This window comes from Peromyscus maniculatus, chromosome 14 (assembly GCF_049852395.1).
Source record: "Peromyscus maniculatus bairdii isolate BWxNUB_F1_BW_parent chromosome 14, HU_Pman_BW_mat_3.1, whole genome shotgun sequence".
In the NCBI taxonomy this organism is placed as follows: domain Eukaryota; kingdom Metazoa; phylum Chordata; class Mammalia; order Rodentia; family Cricetidae; genus Peromyscus; species Peromyscus maniculatus.
The window spans coordinates 43048493-43064818 of NC_134865.1; the positions used below are offsets into that span (position 1 = coordinate 43048493).

Consider the following 16326-nt stretch of genomic DNA (forward strand, 5'->3'; position numbering starts at 1 on the left):
AATCCTCAGCATTCCGAAAGCCAGGGCTTCCACGTTTCCTCCCCGCTTCGCAGTCGGGGGGACAAACCTTCCCCGCAGCCCCCGCAGCACGTTTCGAGAAACCACACCTCCTCCGCCTGAACCGGGGCGGCTGCCCTTGGGCCCCTGGGGTCTCAGCCTCCGAGACGCATCCCGGAGGGCGGAGAGGCTGCTCCGTGGGGCGATGTCAGTCAACGTCGCCCCCGGGCGCACAGGGGCGCCACGGATCGCCGGAGACAGCTACACGTGCGGCCCCCCGGCCTCGCCCCCTGCCTCCGCCCCCGCCCGCGTCCCCGCTCCGCCGCCGGACAGCAGCTGCTCCCATGACTGCCCTGGCTTCCGGTGCTCCCGGAGCTGCGCCACCCCCCGAGGGCCACCGGACACCTGCAGCCTCCCACAGACCTTGCGGACGGCTCCGCCACCCTTGGCCAGGCGTGGTCCGGGAGCGGACGGTAAGCCGGTGCCGCTCAGAAATAAACCTACCGGGGAAGAGTCCGCTTCCTCGCTCCCCGGGACACAGAAAATGGGATAGCGCCGTGGCCGCTGCTGCCGGGACAAAATGGCGCCGGGAAACCGGGTCGGCGCAGGCGCCCGGGGAAGACCCGGCTCCGCCCCCGTGCCAAACCCTGGCCGCAGTTCTAGATTCCGTTTCCATGGGACGCGCCGCCGCCCAATCCCCGCGCGGGACTGCTCTTCCTGACCCCTCTCTCCTCCAATCAGTGCTCAGTCAGGCACATCCGGAGTCGGCTCTTCCAATCCCGTCTCTGGGCTCCCTTACTCAATCCCCGGCCCTCCAATAACGTGAGTCTCCGCGCCCAGCCAATCAGAAGTGGGCGAGGTCCTACCTGCTGTTTTCCGCACCAATCATGGAAGTTTCGCGGCTACATCCAATGAGAAAGGCAGACAGCGAGCTCCAATCCGAAGCTCTTGGGCGTCATGAGCAGCCAATGGGAGTTCGTGTAGAAGCGAGTCTGCTCAACAGCTTGTTATTTGGTGGATTGTGGCAGTAAATCGGGGCGAGTGGGGGAACCCGGCGCAGGAACTGCCGCGGCGGCCGGGAGCGGTGCTTCCCGGACGGGGGCCCACGGCGGTCAGTAAGGCGGCAGGCTGGAGAGCTGACAGCGCGCTGCACCCGCAGTAGGTGGGTAGGCAGCGGGGCAGCGGGGGCCGCTGAATGGGCGAAGCGGCGGGAGCAGCTGCTGCGGTGATGGGGTCCCGGTGCAGTTGGGAGCTCCGCAGGCGGGGAGTGGGGGGGGGGATGCAGAGCGGGCCATGCCCGGGCTGCCGGGCAGCGATCGGGATCGGGAGCCGAGGCGGCAACTGCGGGCACGACCGCCTCGGTCGCCTCCCCGGGAAAATGGCTGTGGGGCTGACCGCGCCGCTAAGTTTGCTCCGGAGGAGCGGGCTGCCGGGGGAGGACGGGGGGAGCCGGCCCCCCAACTCCGCTGCGTGTCCTCGGCGGGGACCCGCGCCTCTCCGGGCTCTACAAAAAGTTGAGGCGGGCGCGGGAGGAGGCGGCCGCTGCGGCGGTGCGGCTCGCTCCCCTCCCACACCCTGTCCGGCCGCCTCCCCGCCCCGCGCCTCCCCCCGCCGGGTCCCCCCCGCGCTCGTTCGCCGCCGCAGGCCGCCGCCTCTGCCCCCCGGGTGAAGGAGCGCTTCTCCTTCCTGACATGGTGCAGAGCGGAGGCAGGAGAGCAATGGCGCCGTGACACTCCGTTGCCGCCGCCGCCGCCGCGGGCCGGGCCGGGGCGGGCCAAGGGGGGCCGAGCGGCGGAGGCGGGGCGCGCGCTAGAGTCGGGGCCCGGCGGGGCGCGGACCCGCGAGGCCGGGGCGCAGGGCTCCCAGTAGCCGGCGAGGCGGGGGCGCGGTGGGCTGTCCGGTGGTGCAGGGGCGGGACGCGCTGCCCTTTGGCGCGCCTGGGGTTCTGCTCACTGCCCGCTGCGCTGTGGTCGCCCGACGGGGGTCTTGTCCCCGGGCCGCGGTGCTCAGCCCCTCCCCGCCCGCATTTGTTTACTTTCTTTCCCGGTCGCACCCCGCCTCGGACTGAACCTCTGCCTCTCTTTCCCCTGCTTTGGCTCCCAGCGCCCGGGAAGAGAACTCGTGGAAGCTGGAACCCCACAGGTCACCAGTCAAGATGAAGGTAAGTGGAGCCAACTCTTCCCAGCCTGGTGCCCTGGACGATGCCAGTCGCGAAGTGGCTGTCGTGGAATGGCAGCTTTTTTGTTACTCCAAATTGATTTCTCTACTAAGCAGCACTTTCAGGAAAATGACGTGTGAATGGTGTGTGTGTGTGTGTGTGTGTGTGTGTGTGTGTGTGTGTGTGTGTGTGTGTGTGTGTGTGTGTGTAAAAATGCAGGCAGTTCAGTTCTCTCTTTAGCAGTTAGCACTTTGGAAAGGTCGGTGCAGCCTTTCGATTTTCAAACACTTCCTGTGTTGGCAGTACCTTCTAGAAGTAAAGCTAGTAAAGCTTTTGACCTGCCTTAGTTTTTTGGAGGCTTTTTGTTTTGCTCTTGTTTTCTTTAAAAAAACAAGCAAACAAAAAAAAACCAAACACACTTCCCCCTTTCCACTGCCCGTGCCATTTTCTAACAGAAATGACGCATAGCTTGAGTAAGGGAGATAGTTCTGGGTATTTCTTCTTGGGATCAAGTAAATTAAGGTGATGGCAGTGTTTAGGTTGATTAATTCAGGCTTCATAGTATATATCTTAAAGCATGCATTCCATGTATAGTTTTTTTGAAGCTTCCTAGTCTTACAAACGTCAGCGTCTGCCTTTTAAAGGGAAAGGAAGCTTTCTTAGCATTAGGATTCTATGTATTTCTGATCAGATACTTAGTTGCCAAAAAGTATTCCTCTTCAGTTTCTGTTTTCTAAGTGGACTGACGTTTCAAAGTACAAGATCTATGTTGTATTGACTGTTTTGGTATGTGCGTGTATATGTATATAACATAGTAAATATATAGTGTTTGTTTTGGTTATTGGCGACAATATCCTGTAGCTCGGATTGGCCAGGAACTCAAGATCCTCCTGCCTCTCTCCAAGTGCTGTTGACAGTCACGCACCACATACCTGACTCTGTTTAAGTATATTTCTTAACGAAATTCTCAAACTTTCTCTTGTTCTCTTATTTGGGAGTGGCAGAACCTCCTTTAATATTGCTTCAGAAAATGAAAAATTGTTTCTTAAAAATATTTAGCCAAAGTATACATTGAGAACACTTGTAGTGTTGAATTGAATTGTATGAATACATACAGCTTTTGAAATAGGTAAAATGACAGCCTGAGATAGCAATCATCTCTTACTGTCAAGATTAATATGAATTGTAAATGGAAATTTCTCACATATTTCAGTGTATAAGTCTGATCATGATCAGTTTTTTTGTAAGTGGGCATTTCTTTCTTGTTTTTTTTTTTTTTTTTTTGGTTTTTCGAGACAGGGTTTCTCTGTGTAGCTTTGCGCCTTTCCTGGAGCTCACTTGGTAGCCCAGGCTGGCCTCGAACTCACAGAGATCCGCCTGTCTCTGCCTCCCGAGTGCTGGGATTAAAGGCGTGCGCCACCACCGCCCGGCTTAAGTGGGCATTTCTTAATAAAATTTTCTTTTAAGTATACTGAGAAGATTAATGTTGCAGACTAGATATGGCTACAGTCTTTAGTGATCAGTTTATAAACGCTTTCATCAGTTAATAGACTTAAGCCTTCCAGATGCAATCTCTGGCCAATGCATTTTCTCACAGGAGTTTGCTTGCTCTCTTGTCTGTAGAGATACACTGTATCAAAAGAGACTGACAGCTCGGTGGCCCTGTCCTGTCCTAGGGTTTAGGAGACTGAGACAGCCTGCACCTTGTCTCAAAAGCCCAAAGCAAGCAAAAGATGTTGCCTTTATAAAGCTGTCTCATTAAATGTTTAATTATGTATTTGTTAATATTAATTTTATAGCAATATTTCGTTTTAAACTAGGAAACAGAATTACCTGGAGGCCCAAAATTAATAAAATTTATGAGACTTTTAATATAAATGCATTCTTGCTGTTTTTTCTTATCTCTCTGTTTCCTATATATTAAATTGTAGAATTTCTTAAACTTGTTGTATCTGAAAAAAAAAATCATTTTTTTTCCTACTGGTAGTTTCCAGTTGTAACTTTAAAACATTTTATAGCACTAGGAAATGAGTTATAAAATGAAGTAGTGTTAATAAGGTGTTTGCTTTAGGAGTATTTCCCATATTATCACTGCTATTAGGCCAGTAATTTTAATGTTCCGAGATGACTTGAAATGTAGCCCCTTCTGATGCTGTTGGAGGTTGGGGTCAGGGAGAACAGCAGTGATGTGCAGCGTTTCCCTTCTTTCCTCAGGCGGCCGACGAGCCTGCCTACCTGACAGTGGGAACTGACGTCAGTGCCAAGTACCGAGGGGCCTTCTGTGAGGCGAAGATCAAGACTGTGAAGAGGCTGGTGAAAGTCAAGGTACGGTGCTGCAGACGTTCAGACCACCGGGGCTTCTGAGGCGGTTTGTCCCACGGAACACAAACAGGTTTATTTGGTGGGCTGCACGTGACGGAAAGCTAGGCAGTAGCTAGGGTCACTCCTGTCAGGTGGCAGTCTCTTGGAGGACATTGAAGAGATGGTGCTTTATCGGTCTTTCCAGGGAATCAGTGCTATGAGCAAGCACCATTGTATACTAAACTTACAAGGTGTATTAAGAATTGAAAACTAAAGAACTCAACCTGAGAAATGATTCCAGAATATCCAAACACCAAGGAGTGATGCTTGTGTGACGTGCCTTGGTCCTGCCGGTGGAAATGTGCTCGTGCTGTTATTATTTAGTCACACCCTTTTCTACATCAGATAGTGGCAGTTTCAGTGATTAGTAAGAACAATGCAGTCAGATTATGTTTTCAAGATTACACTAAAAATGATTCCGGGAGTTGAGGGTGTGTGTGTCTGTCTGTCTGTCTGTCTGTCTATCTGTCTGTCTGTGGCTTTTTCAGACACTTTCTGGTGATCATCTTGCCTTTGCCTCCACTGTGCCTGGCCAAGAGGTGCATTTTTGAGACCAGACAAAGAAAGTTAGTGTATTCCTATATGGAATTTAGAAATATAGAAGTAAATACAGAAAAGGACAGGTGGATCAATATCTGCAACTTTTCAGAAATCGGTTAACATAGTTTGTTTTTCTGTAGAAAATTTTCCAATCTACAGTTTCTTTTTTTTTCTATTTTTTGAGATGGAGTCTCACGTAGCCCCAAATGACTTCAAACTCTCTAAGTATCTGAGAATGACTTTGAACTTGATCTTCTTGCTTCCACCCTAAAGAATTAGAGGCATAAGCTACCACGCCTGGTTTTTATGATGCTGAGACCAGAACTCATAGCCTTACTCATGCCAAGATACCTTAAGCCACATCTTAAGGTCTGAGCCACATCTTAAGTCTGTTGGTTTAAATACCCTTCTAATGGGAATACAAGAATAGCTTTGTGTATATAAATGTTTTTTAACAGTATAGAACCATAAAATATTATTGAAGGAAGTCCTTGCTAACATTCCAAGTATTTTCTTTTTTAAAGATTGATTTATTTACCATGTATACAGTGTTTGACAGTATGCCAGAGGAGGGCACTAAATCTCATTATTAGAAGATGGTTGTGAGCCACCATATGGTTGCTGGGAATTGAACTCAGGACCCCTGGAAGAGCAGCCGGTGCTGTTAACCTCTGAGCCATCTCTCCAGCCCCCAAATATTTTCTATTGGCTTCCATATTTTGTTGTAACTGTCATAACATTATTTTTACTGTTATTGTATCATGTATTATAGCTTGTTATATGCCTTATTCAGTTACATATCTGTTTTCTTACCAGAGTTAAATACCATGAAAAGGAGAAGACATTTTTGACTTTCTACTCTTGATTCTTACAGTAGTGCTTCATATCTTGTGGCCACTCGGAGTTTGTTAAATGTGTGAGTGAATGAATGAATGAACAAATGAATTAGCTAGAACATTGATTCTCCAATTGTGGTTCCCAGATCAGGAGCGTTAGCCCCTTTTAGGGACTTGCTCAAGATGGAGATTCTCAGGACTGTATTTTACAGCTCCTTAGTGAAAACCTCTGAGAGTAGTTTTACCAAGCCTAACTTTTCAAATACAATTATGATTTAGGAGTCCTTGGTCGCAGGAATGTGACTCATGCAGTCACAGGCCCAGCTATAGATCTGCTAGGGATACTTAATAGTTAGGATGCCATTTGACCTTCATTCCTTCTTCATTTCATACAGGCTTTTACTGTGTAAACTATAAAACTGCACCACTGAGTATTTGAGAATCTTTGACAGTTTTAACCTTTAGAAAAATTGTTGTGGCTCGCAGTTGTTGATCTAAAATAATACAGTGGTTGTTTAGGACAACGCATACTACACTTGCTACCCGGAATTTGAGTTACTTGGGGCATTGCTCTGCTGTGACGTTTCCCTGTACGTTTGGGAGACATGAAGTGCCAAGAACATTGGAAGGGGATGCTTGTTCATAACTGAATCCCTTCTGATATCGTAAGAGGCTTGTTTGTTTGTTTGTTTGTTTGTTTTTTGAGACATGGTCTTTCTGTGTAACTTTGGCTGTCCCAGAACTCGATATGTAGACAAGGCTGGCTTCAAATTCACAGAGATCTGCCTGCCTCTCTCTGTCTCCCAAGTGCTGTAATTAAAGGCATGCAACACCAGGCCCAGCCTCATGAGGCTGAAGGACCACGAGAGCTCTGTTTTTAAGTAGGCAATAAAAATTGAAGGGTTTTAAAAATATTTTGTGACAATCAAAACCTTTTATGACTTGGTAAAATGCACTAGAAGCAGTTTTACATTTTTATAGTATCACGGGATTATAAATCTATGGTTTGTTCATTTGGCAAGCAGTTATTAAATGGCTATAATATGCACTGACTTGCTAACTACAAGGGGAATAGTAATGAACAAGGGCTCCGGCCCTCGAGGAGCTCATAGTTAATGAGAAAGGAAATAAACATAAATACAAGACACTGTAATAACTGTTAGGCCAGAGGTAACTACAGGGTATTAAGGAGGCATCTGCAGTGGTACTACAGAGGCATTGCTTAAAATGTAACTTGCAGATTCTTTTGTTTTTCAGGTATTGCTGAAACAGGATAACACAACACAGTTGGTGCAAGATGACCAAGTAAAGGGGCCTTTACGAGTACGTATATCCAACAGTTCGGAATCGAAACTAGTGAACCACAGGCAAATGCCATAATTGATCAGACTTTTCATTTGTACATACACTTATGCTTTTATAGAAATGTTGAATCAGAAAACAAAATACAAATGATACCATAGTGTAAATTCAGATATTGCAATGATTATATCTTTGAAGAACATCAAACATTGCTGGATAATTTATTTCTTTATTTTATTTTGTTTTGTTTTGTTTCTGGTTTGGGTTTTCAGATGGTCTCGTAGCCCAGGCTGCCCTAACACTCTGTAGCACAGACCTCTCTCTGTCTCGTAAATGTTGGGATTACAGTTGTATACCACTGTGCTTGGCTGACAGAGTGGTTTCATACAGATTTTAGGATGTGCTTTCACTTGCCTTCTTCTTCTTTTTTTTTTTTTTTTTTTGGTTTTTCGAGACAGGGTTTCTCTGTGTAGTTTGGATGCCTGTCCTGAATCTCGCTCTGTAGACCAGGCTGGCCTCGAACTCATAGAGATCCTCCTGGCTCTGCTTCCCGAGTGCTGGGATTAAAGGTGTGTGCCACCACCACCCGCCCGGCTTCACTTGCCTTTTACAGGTTTGAATTCATGGACTGAATACATACATACATATGTATATATAGCTTGCTCGTTGTTTGTTTTGAGACAGAGTCTCACTATTTAGCCCTGGTTATCCTGGTGCTCAGTATGTAGACCAGGCTGGACTTGAACTACCTGTGGTTGTGTTCTGCCTACTCAGCTTGAAGATATTCCTTGTTATTTTTTTACATTGTTGCAGTATTTAAGATGATGCCTGCGACATCGTGCCAAATATAAACTTTTCTTCTGATTTATCAGATAAACTGTATTTGTTTTATTATTCAATTTAGTGAATAGCTATGTTGTGTTTTCCATCCATTTCTGACCATTTGTTTATGTAGTAAACCTTTGTTATATTGAAGTACCTCTTTGGTTCATAGCTGATATACAATGGTCTGGAAGTTGAAAGAAGGCTAACTGGTCCATTCCTCTCTCTCTCTAACTGAACCTTTATCTAAAAGGTTTCTAAATATAATTATATAAATATAAGTACTGAATTCCATACTCAATATTTTGGTGAAAGAAAAAGTATTTTTGTTGTCTTATAGTTTGACATTTGTTATAGCTAAATAAGCTTATTGGAGATAATACAATATAGTAAACAAACTCTGAAGTAAGATTTTTAGTCAGGATTTGAATCCTAGACTCTGCAAATTATCTTTTCAATTTGTAAAATACAAGTATCAAGTCCCTTACTTATGCTGAAGAACTTTGGGGCTCAGATTACATAATGAAGATATGAGCATCCCAACTGAGAATTCTCCCTTATTCTAGCTTATGCATTTATCAAAATGGTTCGGACTGTGTGTTTAAATCTTTAAGACAATTTGAGTTTCATGTTTTAGGTCGGAGCTATTGTTGAAACAAGGACATCGGATGGATCCTTCCAGGAAGCTATTATCAGCAAGCTGACAGATGCTAGTTGGTATACCGTGGGTAAGTAGTAACTACACATGGCTCTGATTGGAGGCGTGCACACCTCTGCCTTATAAATACACTGAGGGGTGTGTCGGCAGAGAACGTGAATTCTTTCCTGTGAACTTACTGCATATAGCTAGCTAAAATTGTACTGACATTCAGTTGGGACAAAAGCAAATATCATTCAGATAACTTGGCCATTTTTATTTTTTATCTAAGAGTACGTCTGTTGTGGCTTACTTGGACATTTTGTCTTCAAGAAAGTCCATTTTTTTTTTTCTTTTCATAAGACAGTATTGTAATGTGATTTCTGTAATTGCAGTTAGGATTGAGCAGGAGTTACTGGCACTTGTTGCACTAAGGATAACGTAGGTGTTACAGCAGGATATAAAGATGGAACAGCTCTGCCAGAGTAGATTCAAGCCTAGGTGCTTGTAGCTTCATGTTTGAGGATCTATACAGTGGATTCTCGTCTTAGGCGCTTTCAGGAACAACATATAGACTGTTAATGTGAGTTCATTCTTATCTATGTGTAAACTTGTGTTGGCTTAAAAAAAAGTGGCTAAAATGGAGTGGTGGCTAATAACTTTGTTCCCAGTATTCAGAGGCGTTGGGCCAGGTGGGTCTTTATGAGGTCAAGGCCACCCTGGTCTACATAGTGAGTTTCTGTCCAGGCAAGGCAACATAGCAAGACCCTATGATTATGATGGTCCATTCCTGTAATCCTAGCACTCAGAGGCAAGAGGCAAGAAGATCTGGAATTGGAGGCAGTCCTTGGCTATGTACTGAGTTTGAAGCCAACCTGGGGTACATGAGACCCTGTCTCAGAACTAAAATCTTTTAATGAGAAGCAATAAGTGTCACAATACATGCAAATTAAAACTGAAAAGTTGCACTGAAGTCCTGAGGTTCTATTGAGTAGAATAGCTGGAGTGATGTTTCCAAACCTCCTCTCAGTACTTTGAGACTAAGCACCTCTGTGGACTTTATCCACGATGTTTACACAGACACCCAGAACCTTGCTGGTTCATAAATGTCTATCTTGGGATAAGTAATATAGTGTTAATGGTTTTCTTGCCTAGTTAAATTTACTTTCAGTTTAATTAATTTACTCTTTCCAAGTACTTTTTTCAAAGGTTTTAATTCTTTTTTGGCTTCCTAGAAATTGTGGTTCATGTGGTACTATAATTCTCAAGATGTTTTCCATTGAGCTAAGTTATTATTATTCATAGGTTTTTGTTTGTTTGTTTGTTTGTTTGTTTTGTTTTGTTTTGTTTTCGAGACAGGGTTTCTCTGTTGTTTTTTGGTGCCTGTCCTGGATCTCACTCTGTAGACCAGGCTGGCCTTGAACTCATAGAGATCGACCTGGCTGTGCCTCCTGAGTGCTGGGATTAAAGGTGTGCATCACCACCACAACCACCACCACCACCACCACCACCACCACCACCACCACCACCACCACCCGGCTTATTCATAGTTAAAAACTGCAATTAATACTGACTCTTGAGAGATGAAATTGATAGAATTGTGCTATATTAAGCAAAGTACAAGGTATTAAAGGGTTGATAGATGCAGAGTTATTTGAGATTATATGATGCATATTCACATACTGATATGTCTTCTTTGGCACTCACCTTCTTCAAGGTTGCATTCATGACCTGTATTAAGCTTTACTATGTTCTGCAGAAACAATACCTGCACATCTTCACATTTCCTGTTTTTGCATTCCAGAATGCAAAAATTCTCTGATCTCTATGGGTGCCTACACTCACATTGAATTATGAGTTCATCTTCTACATGAATAGCATTTTGTCATTTCTAGAAAGTAGTTGCTAGTAAGCATTATTTATAGTGCTATTCTGTGCTGGGTAATTAGAGATGAAAGTATACATTTGTGACTTACACTCAAACCACTTAAAAGCTAACTTGATTGAGATACAAAAGCATGTCTAAGTATATGTAAGAACAACTGGTTCTTGTCTAAAGAATATAAAATGAGGACCCCAGCCGTTCGGTGGTGGCGCATGCCTTTAATCCCAACACTTGGGAGGCAGAGGCAGGTGGATCTTTGTGAGTTCGAGGCCAGCCTGGTCTACAGAGCGAGATCCAGGAAAGGCACAAAGCTACACAGAGAAACCCTGTCTCAAAAAAAAAAAAAAAAAAAAAAATGAGGATCCCTACCCTCTTAAATTCAGTAGGTCTAGGGATGGGCTGGCAATGCCAGCCTTCTTTTGGTTAACACACTGGATGATTCTGATGCACATAGTACATGTATAGAAAACAAGCTATATGAGCCAGTGTGATGGCTCCATGGGCAGAAGTGGTCCATCAAAGCCTGACGACTGAATTGGGATGGTTGTCACAAGTAGTAGTAGTAATAGTAGTAGTAGTAGAAGAAGAAAACTAACCCTTCAAAATACTCACGTGTGCATGCACGCACCCCCCCACACACACACACACGCACACACTAATAAATAAATATCATAGGGCTGGAGAGATGTCATACTGCTCTTCTAAAGGACCCAAGTTCAGTTCCCAGCTCCCTCATTGGACAGCTCACAACTGCATGTAACTAGCTCTAAGGGGATTCAGTGTCTCTGGTCTCCATGGGTGCCTATACTCACATGCACATACCCCTCCCCCACATAATTAAAAATAATTAAAATATATTTTTAGTAAATAATTCTTACAAAAGAAAGAAAGAAAAAGAAAGGTAGGACATACAAACAGAAACACTTATTTTGGGGGGAAAACTAAAAATTACTAGGAGGACCTCAGTTACAGTTAGTTCACTGATAGAGTACTTGTCTACAAGGCCATGACTTTGATCCCCATACCATAAGAACAGAACAAAGAATATTAATGAGTTTTGTACTTATGTGCATGAATGAGATTGCTCTGTCAGTGTTTAAGGTTTTGAAATCATTATTCACTTACGTGTGCTCCAAATACCACCCTGCTGTAAATAAGGTCTTACAGGGATGTGGATCGCACAAGGCTGATGAGAGGATAATGAGTATAATTACAATTGTAAAAGATGGCAGAATGAGATGTGTGTGCTCTCACAGGTCATAAACTGGATGTGTGTGTGTGTGCGCGTGCGTGTGCGTGCACATGCACGCATGTATATAACAGAAAGTGCGTTCCAGGGAGCACTTTTTTCCTATTGGGTTTTATCGTTTTTTTTTTTTTCCTTTTCTTTATTTAAATTTCTAACAAAGTATTTAGTAGATTAGAAAACTACAGAAAGCACTATAAAAGGTCTTTGACCTTCTTTGACCTCCAGAGATATCTGAAGTTACATAGAACTATTGAAAGTGAAACAGAACAGGACCTAGGCTTTCTGGTGGAGCCCACATAGGGTTAGGATCAGTCATGATGTGAAGTTACCAATATAATCAATGATAGTAAATCTTTAATGTAATAGAGACAGTTCTCTTTTGTCATAGCTGAGTAACAAGTTTGAAAGAGAATATGGGGCTGGATGTGGCCCAGTGGAGAGCAGTTGCTTAGCAAGCCCTGGGTTTGAACCCCAATATTACTTCTCTGCTGGGGGATTCTGTATATGAAGGCATTTTTTTGCTTTTTTTGCTTTTTTTTTTTTTTTGATTTGTTTGCTTGTTATTTAGTCTAATAGCACTTTGCTTTCTAATATTGAACTGTATATAATCTCAGCTCATCGGGTGTTTTGTTTTAAAACCAGAGTCTCATTGTGTAGGCCAAGCTGGCCTCCAACTTACAGTCCTTGTGCCTCAGCATTCCCAGTAGCAGCAATCTTGGGGTTTTGTTTGTTTGTTTCTGAGGAACATTAGAAATATTTCTCATCAGCTATGATAGCTCATGTGTGGTACTTGGGAAGATGAAGTGTGAGATTCTCTTTCTTCCCTCAGATAGTTTTCTTCTGCTTCCTCCGTAGCCCATTACCGTCTCTTCCTGCCTTTCCTTAAGTTCCCTCTTCCCCTCTCATGGTTCCCTTTATAGTTTCATCACATGCACACACACACACACACACACACACACACACACACACACACACACACACACACACACTTGGAGTTTAGGTTTCTTTCATATAGAAGAGAAAAATTATAGTATTTGTCTTCCTGAGTCTGGCTTAATTTTCCTTAACACAGTGACTTCTAATTCCATTCATTTACCTGTGGATGTCATAATTTCAATTTTCTTTATGACTGTATGAAATTCTGTTGTCTGTGGACCACATTTTTGTACACCTGGGCTGTCTGATTTCCTGGCGTAAGCGACTGTTCAGCAGTGAAGATGGATGTGTCAAGTGTCTGTCTGGTATGTTGGCTTAAATCCCTTCAGGTCCAAGAGTGGTCCAGCTGGATCATTTGGTAGTTCTCTTTCGTGGCTGAACTAGTTTGCTCTCTTCCCCTTCTCCCAGTGTCTAAATGTTCTTCTTACCGTGTGTGCTTGCCAGAATTGGTTACAGTTTGTTTTTGATCACAGCCATTCTGACTGGGTGAGATAGTTGCAAAGCAGATTTAATCCACATTTCCCTGGTGGCTAAGGATATTGAATACTTTCCCAAATATTTCTTGACTGTTTGTAGTTTTGTTGTTTTTTTTTTTGTTTTTTTTTTTTCAGAACATTCTGCTCAGTTCATTAGTTCATTCATTGTTTTTTGTTTTTGTTTTAATTTTTGCAGTTCTTTATATATTCTAGATATTAATCTCCTGTCTGGTATATAGTTGACAGAGGCTTGCTTTCATTTCTAGGCTCTGTCTTCACTGTAGTAGTTGTATCCTTGGCTGTGTAGAAGCTTAATTTTATGTAAAGCATTCTGATATTTCTTGGGCTTATCTCCTGTCCTGTTGGAATCCTGGACCTGTGAATTGAAGTGTTGTGCCTGGACCTTCCTCTGGCACCTTCCAACTTCCAGGCTTGTATTGATTTCCGTGTACAGTGAAAGAGGAGGAGCCCATTTTTATTCTTTGATGTGGGGATATGAAGTTTTATGAGCATCATTTGTTGAAGAAGGTGTCTTTTTTTTCAAGGTTTGACACGTTTGTCAAAAATTCATTGTCTGTGGAGTTATTTCTGGGTCCTCTGTTCTCTTCCTCTCATCTACCTGTCTTTTCCTGCTCATGTCTGTTTTTATCACCCTGGCTCTGGAGTACAGTCTGGGGTCAGGTACTGTGACACATGCCTCCAGCATTGTTCTCTTTGCTTAAGATTGTTTTGGGTATTTGAGGTCTTTTGTGCTTCCATATCAATTTGAGAGTTCTTTTCATGGTTCTGTGCAGAATACTATAGTAGTTGAAAAAATAATTTATTATTTTTATTTTATGTGTATTGGTGTTTTGTCTGCATGTATGTCTGTGTGAGGGTATCAGGTCTTGGAATTACAAACAATTGTGAGCTGCCATATGGTTGCTGGGAATTGAACCTGGGTCCTCTGGAAGAACAGTCAGTGCTCTTAATCTCTGAGCCACTTCTCCAGCCCCAAATATTACTGTAATTTTGATGGGGGATTGCATGGATAGTTACTTTCAACAGTAAAGGCGTGTTTACAACATTCTGCCAATCCATGAGTTTGGGAGGTCTTCATACCTTCATACCTTCATACCTTCAGTCTCTTTTGTCAGCCTTCTAAGACTTTCATTGTAGAAGTCCCCCACCTCTTTGGTTAAGTTTATTCTTTGGTGTTGCATGCTGTTTTGGTCAGGTTTTTCCAGATCTCATTCTCAGTTCGTTATTGGTATACAGAAAAGCTAATGACTTCCATGTATTGATTTTGTGTCTGGCTGCTATGCTGAGGTGTTTATCAGGTCTAAGAGTTCTGGTGGCATATTTAGAGTCTTAAGTGACAAGTTTAAAGCAGTTCTGGAGAACAAGCTTCTAGACATTACTAATTTCAGTTTGTTTATTCATTTATTTATTTATTCAGTATGTGTGCCAGCCATGGGTGTTGTTGGCTTTTTTTACTCTTTGCTTTTTGGGGCACCCGCCACTCAGCTCCCAAATAATCACATGGAGACTTACCCTTACTTATGAATGCCCGGCCTTAGCCTGGCTTGTTTCTAGTCATCTTTTCTTCACTTAAATTATCTCGTCTACCTTTTTTGCCTCTGGGTTTTTACCTTTCTCTATTCTATATACCTTTGTTTACTTCTTACTCCATATCTGCTGTGTAGCTGGGTGACTAGCCCCTGTTGTCCTCTCCCCTTCTCCTTTTTTTTTTTGCTCTTCCTCTTCCTCTTTTTCTCCTTATACTTAACTCTCTCTGCCTACCAGCCCCACCTATCCTTTCTCCTGCCTCGTTATTGGCCATTTCAGCTCTTTATTAGACCATCAGGTGCATTACAGTAATGTAGCTTCATAGAGTTAAACAAATGCAGCATAAAAGAATCCAACACATTTTTCATCATTAAGCAAATATTCCACAACATAAACACATCTCCAACTAATATTCCACAACACATTTGGGCATGTACATGTCACAGTGCGCATGTGGAAGTCAAAGAACATCTTTTGGAACTCAGTTCTTTCTTACCATGTGGATCCCCAGTAATCCCACTCTTGTCAGTTTGGTGACAGTTGATTTAAATCTCTGAGCAAACTTGCCTGCCCTTTATTACCTACCTGATCTACTAAATTACAATCATTGAGATAGTTGTGTTTTTTTTTTTTTTTTTTTTAAGATTTATTATGAATACAACATGATATAGCATGTATGACTGCAGGCCAGAAGAGGGCACCAGATCTCATTACAGATGGTTGTGAGCCACCATGTGGTTGCTGGGAATTGAACTCAGGACCTCTGGAAGAGCAGCCTTTTAACCTCTGAGCCATCTCTCCAGCCCTCATACAGTAGCAAAATTAGTTATGAAGTAGCAACAAGAATAATTTTATGGTTGGGAGGGGTCACCACAACATGAGGAACTGTCTTATAGGGTAGGGTCACAGCATTAGGAGGGTTAAGAACTACTGCTCTAAATAATGACATTTTAGTTATGCTGAATGCATTTTTAAAATTTCTATTTTTATGTGTGTATGTTTGTGAGTTTGTATGCACCTTGTACATGCAGGTGCCCATAGGGGCCAGGACAGAGTATCAGATCACCTGGAAGCTGGAGTTATAGATGATTGTGAACTACTCCATGGATGCTGGGAACTGAACCTGGGTCCTCTGCAGGAATAGCTGGTGCCTCTTACCGCTGAGCGGTCTCACCAGCCCCTGGTGTCTGTGGCTTGTTTATCATTCATATGTCAGAGTTCAGCCTGAGACTTGCCCTTCAGGCACTCTTCCAAGTTATCATCAGAGATGATCCCACTCTGCATGTTATTGTCCCTGAACACCTTCCAGTGGGACCAGATGTAGAGTTAGAAGACCCTAGTTCTGTGTTGGCCTAGACTACTATGTGTCTGAATCTGAACTTTTAGCAACAAAGCTTTAAGAGAAACGTAAGCTTAGAATAGAATAAATACAGAAAGGAAAAAAGTAATTTTGTATAGTTGTACAAAGAAGTTTGTGTTTTAAGCTGAATATTATTACATGAGACAAGTTAAAAGATGCCAGGCGTGGTGGTACATGCTTTTAATCCCAACATTTGGAATGCAGAGGCAGGCAGATCCC

The 16326-nt window shown here is 43.5% G+C and overlaps 1 protein-coding gene across 1 annotated transcript in view; it reads left to right on the plus strand.

Moving 5' to 3' along the window:
• The first annotated feature begins 1017 nt into the window (after nt 1-1017).
• Arid4a (AT-rich interaction domain 4A) overlaps nt 1018-16326 on the plus strand; it is a 71594-nt gene continuing 56285 nt past the window's right edge. The window contains exons 1-5 of the mRNA XM_006990713.4: nt 1018-1159; nt 2101-2158; nt 4370-4480; nt 7150-7215; nt 8654-8744. Of these exons, the coding sequence (XP_006990775.1) occupies nt 2153-2158; nt 4370-4480; nt 7150-7215; nt 8654-8744 (274 nt within the window). The 5' untranslated portion in view covers nt 1018-1159; nt 2101-2152. The remainder of the gene's footprint in view (nt 1160-2100; nt 2159-4369; nt 4481-7149; nt 7216-8653; nt 8745-16326) is intronic.